Consider the following 11,418-nt stretch of genomic DNA (forward strand, 5'->3'; position numbering starts at 1 on the left):
TGCTACAACAAACGTATTAGAAAAAATCGCAGCTTTCTGGAACGAATTACTAAAATTGACCAGCTCACGGCATGTTCCGGAACTCCCAGAGGCCCCTGGGTGGCCACACAGGGCCAATGAGTGGTGCTTCCATTGAATTTGTTGTCACAATACGATTACGAAAGATAATGTAAATAACGCAGTTCTCTGGGATGAATCACATTTTAGAATGGTAAATTCAACAGATGTTCCGGAATCCGGACTAGCCGGATGTTCACCCGGCGATCATCGCAGCCCAGGGAACTAAATTGTCCTCACTATCAACGTACTTGTTGTCGTGAACAATTTTGTAGACGGTTCCATCATTCAAAATGGAAAAGATCCGATAATACATGATCACGAATACGTTAGTTCTAGAGTGATGCTAAACTTTTTGGGGTGTTGCAAAATTCGAAGCGGGTGTTGCAATACTTATTTTTGCGCTTCCATACTTTTGGCGGGTAGTGTAGGTGAAGCCTTCTGCTACCGGTTGGTTTGCGTGGGTGTGCTATCAGATTCGTCAAATCGATGTTTGAATCTTCGTTTACAAAAGCAAGTCGTTTTGAAAATTTTGTATTGAAATGGATGTTATCTATAGGATGCATGGAAAGCTCATACAAATTCCTATCTAAACAAAATTCGGCTTTGCACCATATCTCAATCATCACCAAATTGCCTGACATGTTTGCAGGACTTCTAAACTATCAAAGTCATATTATTAAACAGACATGAGATGGTTAGTATTCGATATTCGGTGCACCACGTACTCTGAAGAAGGGAAAAATGATTTTCCAACAAACATAAAGCCCTCCAGCACACCTTTGTGCACGAGAAAGACAACAATTTAGCGTTTGACTTGACCGACAAAGTCTATTACTATCGTTATGGTTATCTGCAGCATCTTGCCTTGAGCTCATTTTAATCCCAAAGGTATTCCATTTCATTAATTGGGATAACCCAAATAATGCCCACCCACCATCGCAAGCCACCATTATTGCTGCCAACCAGGAGATACCGGAAAAGGAAGTCGGAAGGTACGTGACTCAACGCCATCCGAAGCGATTGGCATTAAGGAGCAAATTTGTTAACGACTATCGTCGGTCGGTGGCGAGAAAATTTCAATTTCCGAATGGCACGAACGGCATTCGTAGACAAACAGTTAATGGTACAAATAGCGAAATGAGGATAAATACTTGCGTTTGTGCGTTCCCATTCCCTTCAATTCCGCAAATGGAAATCCCAGTCACGCATTTATTTGCGTTTCCTGGATCTAAAAGATTGTTGGGCCCTCAATGGATTATAGAAATATATCACTAGTGAGTGAGTCCCGTAATCCGATATTAATCAAGTGGAATTAACCTTTCACTGGTGACGGCGATTGTACAACTCTGATAATTTACCGGTACTCAACGGTATTAAATTGTATCGTTTCAGTGTTTCTAATTTGTATTATGTAATAAGAAACATTATCAAAGATAAGAAACATCTCAATTTTAATTTAAGTCACGTTAACAAGACCAGTAATGAATCGCATGAACATGTTCAATATTTTATAATTCTATTTCACATAAGAAGCCAGATAAATTATTTCGTAAACATTCTGGTTTCTTCGGCCCTAATAATAATATTTAATATGGGAATCGACGTGTTACCCTACATTGAGGGGGCTAAGAGTCCCCACTTAACATCATCTGCGGTGCTTGTTTTTCGTGCACTTTGCACGGAACGTTTTCCTCTTCTCGAAGAGAAAACATGGAAAACAGAAACCGGGCGCTAGCCCATAAAAAAAGGCAAAAACCGTGTCAGTGATAATGTTCTATACTTGCCAGCCAGCGTAGTGTCGTCGTCGCCGAACCAGCGAGGGTCAAGTTGGCGTTTTCGGTTGCTTTTTACATTAACTGGTTGCCCGAAAATTATGTTTCCGAGCAAAAGCAGGGCAAACGGCTTCTGAATGGTTTGCAGCAATACCCGGCGGCGGTTATAATGCAGAAATGACGAGTCGCTTGAAAACCCGTAACCATTTGCGACACGGTACCGCCACCGTTCTCTCGTGAAGTTCCGGTTTGCCATCATGGGTAGTGCTGATGGATAACCGACAAGATAGTCCGTTCGGTGGCGATGACCTGTTCTGCGAAAAATGCCAAACCCGGAAATGTAACGAACTCGAGTTCGGCAGTGAGACATAACGACTGCAAAATGTTGGTCAGTGGTTCACACAGACTGTTTACCGCTACTGAGCCGGTTAACTAAGTGCTGGATGATGACAGATTTATACTTTGGGAAAGGGTTGTTCTTCGCTTTTAAGGCGATGATGACAATGGAGTGGAATTTATCGTTGCTCACGAAATATAAATACATACATGAGGTGATCTACTATGACATTCAAAAAAATTTCCGAAAAAAAAAACAAATTGATTTCAAAGGAAAAATCAATAAACCGCAGATTGTACTCGCACTGTTTTACCAATAATCAAAGTAGATTCCTCCACAGAAGGCGGAAGGTTATCAGATTTTCATAAAGACAGTTGACCGAAGGTATTGAAATTCGGAGATGTCTTTCTCCCCTACCAAGAAATTGTCTTTTATGTGGATTCAAATTTCAGAGGAATTATTTTCTAACAAAATACATCAGAAACATGATTTCCCTATGGTTTGGTTAAGGGCACCCTCATTTAATTGACAAATAATCAATGGCTTAATTTTAATGACGTTTCCATGCAGTTTTTAAAATTATTCAGGCATCATAATTAAGATTTTTTTAAATCTTTATTAACGTGATTTTTTCGTGTAATGAAGTTCATCACTTATAATTGATAGAAATAATGAGTTTAGTTCATAATTTTCATTTTGGCCGTGTCTACTTATTGTACACATATTTTTTTAAACTAATTGTTGTCCGATTTGATTGCAACAAGTTTCAGATCGGACTCTGGGATCAAAATTTATGGCCAAAATATTATTTTTTAAATAATGAACGATAATTACAGCTAGGGTGATTATTCAGGGTTTCTTAAATGAAATAAACGTAGATGAATGGGAAAAATGAAATCCAACCAACAAACAATATAAGCTGAATAAGCAAGTTTTTCAGTTGAAGAAGACTTTTTTTGGATGAATAAGCTCTCTATCAGCTTTCAATGTTTGTTGGGCATTTACCTAAAGTGCAGTTTTAGACTTTTCTTATATGATTGTTTTCAATAACCTTCCTAATGCACGAGAAAGGCATAATCTGAAGATTGATCAGAATTTTTCAGTGCCTCCTGGCTAATAGAATAAATAAATAATTCCTTTTCTTTAAATCTAGGTGGTTTTAAATCTTTCCTTTTTATTTTTACTCCAAGTTTTCTAGGGTGACCACAAAATTGAAATGTCCAAAAATGTCAAATTAGCGAAATTGTCAATAAAATTTCCTAAATTGACGGAAACAATATAATTTATTCGCTAATATTGGGGTTGTCTAACTTTCCATTGGTATGCAAATGTTGGCATAAGATCAATTAGGATTAAAATTATAGATAAAAGACAAAAAGGGTGCCCACAACCGAACCGCTTCCCCTACAGTATAGTAGCAAACAAGTGAATAAAATCTTTTATTTTGATTGAAATTGTGGTTAGTTCATCATGTTATTTAATTTTGCATTGCTTACAGATTCGATTATCTAATGAATATTGAAAAATAATTGTTTATCCCGGTACCAACATTTTTGAAAAATAGGTAGCGACACGGCAGGTATTTCCGTCCATCGTCATAGGGGCTAAAACCAACGAAAGCAACGTACATTTGCTAGAACTCCACTATAGCAGAACGTTTCTCCTGAGCTTACGATTTGGTACGTATGAGTTTTACAAAAAAGCGTCTCTTTTATTGGTTTTCGAGACTATGACGAACAGACGAAAATACCTGCCGTGTCCCTACATGAAGAAATGCATAATAAAATATATAAATGGAAAGTATAAATAGCTTTCACATCGACCACATCACCTTATATTTCCCTGAAGAGTTGTTTACCTCAGCAGGTCACAATAGTATCCAATAGTTCCTTCCTGGACGCATCAATCCATGAGCAGAGAATCAAACTTTGTAATCGATGTTATCGTAACTTTCGTTAAGTAACATAATGCGAATTAAGCCAAGTGTAATATGTCATGTCTATGCTGTTACGCAAAGTGCTTGTTTGAAACCTCCAGATACCACATGTTTGCGCACATACAACGTCCGGACTGATTACGCGGTGTTACTGAGACGCGCGGTGATATTGCCACTATGAATAGTCACTTGTTCACGGTCACTAAAACACTTTATATTTTGCAAGACAAACTACAACTTGTGTTTATTGAAAACGAACGAACGAGCTACCGAACGCGATGGTTTATTGGTATCAACTAACTGCCCTCATGCGCTCTGCTGCTTCTATATCGTAGAGACGGTTTGAGCGATCGAGAGGCGATCGGCTCAATCTTTTACCTATCTACATATACCTACTGTCTCGCATGACGACTAACGAAAGGTGTACATTGTGCGGTTATCTGATGTGTTTGATACGAGATAGCATGTAGTGCACGGAGAATGAGTGACCATGTGCCTATGGTGGCTCTCGCTACATAAGTTCAAAATTTGTAATTTCTGCTTAGGCCCAGACATAGCCGGCCACCTTGAAAGCTACGGATTTCAAAACTAGTTACTTGCGAATTTCTTGAATAATAATCTTACTGACTAGTATAATTCACTTTTATATTCACACTACTTTGCTGCTGCTTTACGACGGTGTGACGATGTTCATCTTCGACGGTTGATCTGGAATGCTGCTTGCAACACGGTTGACTAGCAGTCTTCCTTCTGCTGATTCTTCGTGATCTTCTTCTTCGGTGCGTTTGGCGGTTCTGCGACTTGGTAGATGACGATGGTACGAAACGTTGCATGGCTTGTGAGCTTTCTTGTTGCTCCGGATCTCGACTTTGATTCTTGGCGGGACTGACGGATGTCTTGAAGTATTCTACGATGCAGCGACTTGATTGATGAAGACGATTTGGTAGTGTGCTTCCGTGGCCACCTTCAGAGTTCACTCGATTCCTTCTTCGGATGACGGACATCGTTTGACGGTGGAGTGGTTAGTTGGGTGTCCTGTGGTTGTCCCCGAAATCGACGGGGAAACGGGCATCATTCGCTGGAACATATGAGAGGGTGCTTTTTTAAATGGATTAACAAGAACAAAAATGACTTCCCTGGAAGCGGAGGCCCCATGGCCTCCGCGGCCGCCTCCAACGGCGGTTCGATGTTCCAACGGACGAAAAAAGTACTTGCAATACTGACTAAAGTTGTCCAGGATGGATTCTGACGGTTGCGGTGAGCTCATACCGCTTCAACAGGCTGATCCGGATGACACCAGGGACGATCGTTGAGTTGGCCAAACTCCGATTGACACTGGGAATGCTTGGAACGTTGGACTTCAAAGGGGAACAATAGACTGATGACGACTTTTTCTTCAGACGGATCAGTGTCCCGAGGACCCGGGACCGGGTAGAACAACGACTATGGGGTATGAAACTTCGATTACTTTTTGCAAAAATGATGGAAAACTAAGACTTACTGGAATGCGGAGGCCACTGGGACCTCCGCGGGTGCCGAAGCACCACCGGTGGAGGCAAATTATGCCTCATCGTTCGAAGAATTTGCGTTGTCCCTTATCGGAAGTATGCAAATCTTCGAGATCGCTCTACGGTATACTCCACTGCTAGTCTGTACGTCTACCACGCGAATGGTGTCATCAGAGCCTCGGAACACTTCGGTGACTCGACCGAGGTTCCATTTCAGCGGCGGAAGCCGCTCGTCCATCAATAGAACCATTGTTCCAACAGCTATGTTGTCTCGTCGCCTTGTCCACTTCGTCCAATTATGCAGGTCGGAAAGGTACAGTGTGGTCCACTTCTTCCAGATTTGCTGCGAATATGCTTGGGCTCGCTGCCAAATGGAAAGACGGTTTGTTGGAATGTTTTCCAAACAAGGTTCAGCGATAGCTGTCAACGGACGTTGCACCAGGAAGTGACCTGGAGTAAGGGCTTCGAAGTCTCCAGGATCACTACTGATTGGAGTAAGCGGTCTAGAGTTCAACACTGCCTCAATTTGAGTGAGAACTGTCTGCATCTCGTTCGCGTTCCGATGACCTTTTTGAGAGTGGTCTTGAAGCTCTTCACGGCTGCTTCCCAGAGACCACCGAAGTTTGGAGACCTTGCTGGGATGAATTTAAATTCAATACCCTCAGCTGCGGCATTGCATGCCACAGCGTTTTGAAACTGCTCCTGCTCGAAAAGATTTAACAGTCGTCGAAGTTCACGCTTGGCCCCGACGAAGTTCTTAGCATTGTCACACATTATCAAGGAAGAACGGCCTCGACGCGCAGTGAAGCGTTTAAGTGCTGCCAGGAATGCCTCCGTGGTGAGATCGGCGACAAGCTCGACATGGATTGCCTTCACAACGAGGCACACGAATACAGCAACGAAGCATTTCTCGGGAGGACTTCGACGCTGTGGGTAGGACACCAAGAAAAGGCCACAATAGTCCACTCCAACCTTCTGGAATGGCGGCGCTGGGTTTACCCTTTCCGACGGGAGTTCTGCCATTAGCTGCACATGACATCTGGGTTTGATGCGGAAGCAAGTGACGCATTCATGTAAGACCTTCCGTACTAGTTTACGAATATTCGGGATCCAAAACCTTTCTCTTGTGCTAGCAATGACAACTTGTTGTCCGGAGTGAAGCATTTTCAAATGATAATGGCGGATTACCAGCGAAGCGAGAGGATGACGATGGTCGATGATCATTGGATGCTTCCGATTCTCGGATGCAGCAGCATTCCGGAGCCGGCCACCAACGCGATATGGCGATATTGCGGAGGAATCTTTAATTTGAGTCCCACTGACAGATTTGCTATCTCTTGCGAAAAGCATTCTTTTTGTGATAGCCGAACTAGATGTAGCATGGCGTCTTCATATTCTTGGGAGGTGATTAATCCGACCCTTCTAGTGCCTCGGTTGACACTCTGCACATTGTGGTGGAAACGACGAATCCAAGCTACCAAACGAACTAACGACGACAGCGACGAGCGTAGCGAGAATATTTCACTTGACGGAATTGCTTGCAGCGGTAGCGCTACGATTTTTCGTTCTTCAAGGGTAGCTGGATCTAGCTGTTCAACAGCAACTTTTGGTACTCCAATTGAGCGGCTGATATGCCACGCGAAAGAACATCGGCTGGGTTTTCGATTCCTGCGACATGGTTCCATAAACCACCTTTAGTCAGGTGCTGGATCTCGGACACCCTGTTCGCGACAAAGGTTTGCCATCGCGATGGAGTCGACGCAATCCAAAATTTAACAATGTTGGAATCAGTCCAGAAAAACGACGGAATTTTCAATTGGGTAGCTTGGCTAACCTTCTCGTAAAGATGACTGAGAAGCAATGCGGACGAAAGTTCTAGACGGGGCGTTGAAAGCTTGCGCTTCTTCTTCTTCAAATCCTCCAGTGGTGCTACTCTGGACTTTGACATCATTAACTGAACACGAACAGAACCATCAGAAGTGGTACATCGCAAATACAAACAAGCACCGTATGCGCTATCTGAAGCGTCGCAGAAGCCGTGCCATTCGACTGAGGAACAGTCCCCACTGTAGTTGACCCATCGCGGAATGCTGATGGATTCCAAAGCACCAAGGTTTCTACGATACTCCAACCAAAATGCTTGAAGGTTTTCAGGAAGCAAATCGTCCCAACTGACTTGTAGTTTCCACAACGTTTGGATGAAAATCTTGGCTTCGACGATTACGGGTCCAATCAAACCCAATGGATCAAACAATCTGGATGCATCGGAAACAACAGTCCTCTTCGTCACCCCTGTTGTCGTACTCCACTTTGGAACGGTGAAGCTGAAATCATCGGCGGAAGGACACCAGACGAGGCCTAGTGTTTTGACGGTAGCGGTTGGCGGTGGAGGATCCATCTCGAATACTTCTCGATTGTCGCGAAGATGCGGCTGCAGTTCGGTTAGGACTTCTTCACAGTTCGAGTTCCATTTACGTAACGAGAATCCAGCAGAGTCTGTCAGGCTAACCATTTCTGTGACTAGCTTCTTGCCTTCCTCTGGATTGTCGACACCCGTGATCATGTCGTCGACATAAAAATCTTTATGCAGTACATTTGCTGCTACTGAATGTGTGGAGTCTCCGTCTCCTGCTAGCTGAACTAGACAACGAGTGGCCAGAAACGGAGCCGATGCCGTGCCGTACGTAACGGTCGTGAGCTGGTAAGTCTGGATGGGTTGTTCTGACGACTTCCTCCATAGAATAAGATGCAACTTCTGATCACGTGAGCACATTCTTACCATTCGGTACATCTTTGCTACGTCAGCGACGATACCAATCCGACGCAGTCGAAATCGAGCGTGAATGGAGATGAGATCATCCTGAACTACGGGACCGACCATCAACCCATCATTCAGTGAAGCGCCTGATGTAGTTTTGCACGATGCGTCAAACACAACGCGCAATTTGGTCGTTGTACTGTCCGGCTTCAGAACAGCATGGTGTGGCAAATAATAACACACCGATCTGGACAGTTCTGCTTCGCTGACTTCCTTCATATGACCCATTGACGAGTATTCCTCCATGAATTCACAGTACAGCTTCTTCAGCTGCGGATTAGTGGCAAATCGTCGCTCCAAACTAATGAATCGTCGTTCTGCGCTGCGTCCTGACTCTCCCAATTGCTCAATGATGTGCCTTTTCTTCGGTAAGCAAACGACAAAGCGCCCTTCTTCGTCGCGGGTAGTTGTTTGCTTGAAGATTTCCTCACACTTCTCACCTTCTTCTATGGAATAAGTACTCCTCAGCTGGCAACTTTCGAGTTCCCAAAATCGAGCTAGCTGCTCTTGAAGCTCCGCTGTGGAACATAGTGTGGTGGCGGCGACTGATAAGGAAGTACTAGTGGTGCGACCAGACACGATCCATCCGAACACCGTGTTTTGGAATGTTGGACCATCTTCGCTGAGCCGGAACCTCCCTTCTCGCAGCAGGTCGAGATAGTATTCGGCACCGATGATCATGTCGATGCTCGAGGATTGGTAGAAGTGCGGATCCGCTAGTGTAATGTCTTGTGGTAGATTCCACTGGCTTGTTTCGAACCCTTCACACGGGAGTGGAATCGTTAGCTTCGGTAACACGTTGAACCGCATCACTTCCTCGAAATTAGAAATGCTTGCGAAGCGGGGACTGATCGTACCACGTACAGCTTTCTGCGAAACGCTTTCGGAACCACCGATTCCCTTTACGGTAACGTAATTCTGACCTTCTTGGAGATTCATTCGACGACAAAACTCAGATGTAACGAAGCAATACTGCGAGCAAGAATCTAGTAATGCTCTGGCCAACATCGATCTTCCGTTATCATCACAAATCCGCACGATGGCGGTAGAAAGCAGAACTTGTGTAGAAGGTCTTGTTTGAGACGGAAGGGATACAGTGTGTTGCAATGTGTTCAGTTTGTCTGTGGCGGACTGTGGGTTGGTGTTTTGCGAAAGTGTTTGGACTACTGACAGTGAAGTGGAGGGTTCGTTATGGTTTGTGGTGTGTGCTGTCTGGTTGGTAAATGTTTCCGGCTGTGCTTGATTTGTTGGTGGTTGACGATCACTTGGGGGTCTTGTTATCGTCTGTGGAACGGAGGATTTGTATTTAGCACTGTTTGCTTCAAAGTGAAGCAGAGTATGGTGTTTTCTTCCACATTGACGGCAAACTCCCTTGCTGCAATTCCTGGCCAAGTGACCAGAAGACAAACAATTCATGCACAGACCGTTCTTTCTCACTGTATCGTATCGTTCTGGTATCTTCATCTTCTGGAATCGCTTGCACAAGAAAGCAGGATGAAACGTTTCGGCACAGAAGCAACACCGACCGGTGGCGATCGTAGGATGGCTGACGCTTATCTTCGGTTTCTTCTGTTCGACGGAGGTGGCTTTGTTCGGTTCAACTGACTGGAGAACAGCGCAATGATTCTTCAGGAAGGTCACCAAATTCCGATAGGTTGGCACTTCCTTCGAGTTATGCGAAGATTCCCAGAATCGAAGGGTTACACCATCGAGCTTTGAGCACACCATGTACACCAGAACTGTGCTCCAGCCGTCGGTATTTTCTCCCATCTTCTGCAGCATTTGGAGATTCTTCTCAAAGTCACTGACAAGCTGGTTCAGTGCTTCGTAGTTTTCCTTCCGCATGGATTCGATGGAGAAGATAGCATCGAGATAGGCCTTCACTATCAGCTTCTTGTTGTGGTATCGTTCCTCAAGTGCAGCCCAAGCCACAACATAATTGGCGGCGGAAAGTTCAATGGAACTGACTTCCTGAAGCGCTTCTCCAGACAACGACGATCTCAGGTAGGTGAATTTGTCCATGTCGGTGAGTTCACGGCTCCCGTGAATCAGGCTTTGGAAAGCATCCCTATAAGATACCCAATCTCGAAGTTTGCCACTGAATGTCGGAAGTCTGATTTCTGGAAGCTTCACTTTAGAGAGAACGGATTGATTATCTGGAATTACTGAATTGTTGGATGCAGGTTTCGTGGTCTGTAGCCACTTCAACAACGCAGCTTTGGCCTTGCAGTAGCGATTCTCGATGTCCTTGGTCAACGCTGCACCTTCCGCTTCTCGCTTCTTGGATGCTTGTTCCAGCCTTGATCGACGATCCTTTTCCGATTCCTTTGAATCAGCGTTCTGCTCCTCGTCGACTTCATCCAGAACCACCTCAATTTTCTCGTGCACTTGATTGAATTCTTTGAATGAACTTTCTAACAATTGCAAACGAACTCCCACCTCATCTTTGTCACGTTGTTCATCATATTCGCTCACAAACAAAGCCACTGAGTCTAAACTGTTCCGTATGCGCTTTTCTCGCTTTACTAAACTACGCAGATCGTCCGTCATAGTCCACTGTTTAGCACTCAAGTCACTTGCAAAGAAAAAAGTTCACTTCACTGAGGAGTTCGTTTGCACTGTTCACTTTTCACCGCACTATTCACTGCCGCACTGTATTTACTGCACTGCTGACTGCCTATCGACTCGACATTCCACGCGCCGCGAGACGAACTGACCACCCAAGGATTGACAGCAACAGCGGAGGGGGAAATTGATCAGCGAATAAAAGAACCAACCAGAATCCAGCGAAAACCAAGACCAACTTTCTAACGACAAACCACAGGGACCAGTTCCACTAAATAATGCCAGAACACTATTTCGCATGCAAATCGTTTTATTACCAATCAATGGCTTCGATCAATAATGGATCTAATCATGCAAAATGCCGCAGACAAACACATGCACCTTTACTTCCCTGTATATCTGCCGTCCTCCGTGTAATCCGA

The 11,418-nt window shown here is 44.3% G+C and overlaps 1 protein-coding gene across 1 annotated transcript; it reads right to left on the reverse strand.

The window, feature by feature from the left end:
- Nucleotides 1-7,198: 7,198 nt before the first annotated feature.
- LOC134206387 (uncharacterized) lies at nucleotides 7,199-10,981 on the reverse strand. Its single transcript, XM_062682090.1, has one exon. It carries the CDS (start codon nucleotides 10,979-10,981, stop codon nucleotides 7,199-7,201), a length of 3,783 nt encoding a protein of 1,260 aa, XP_062538074.1.
- Between the last annotated feature and the right edge of the window lie 437 nt (nucleotides 10,982-11,418).

Source organism: Armigeres subalbatus, chromosome 1 (genome assembly GCF_024139115.2).
Source record: "Armigeres subalbatus isolate Guangzhou_Male chromosome 1, GZ_Asu_2, whole genome shotgun sequence".
Taxonomy (NCBI): Eukaryota; Metazoa; Arthropoda; class Insecta; order Diptera; family Culicidae; genus Armigeres; species Armigeres subalbatus.

Excerpts from the sequence above, each read along its gene's own strand:
- LOC134206387 (XM_062682090.1), bottom strand. The coding sequence starts at position 10,981 with ATGACGGACGATCTGCGTAGTTTAGTAAAGCGAGAAAAGCGCATACGG.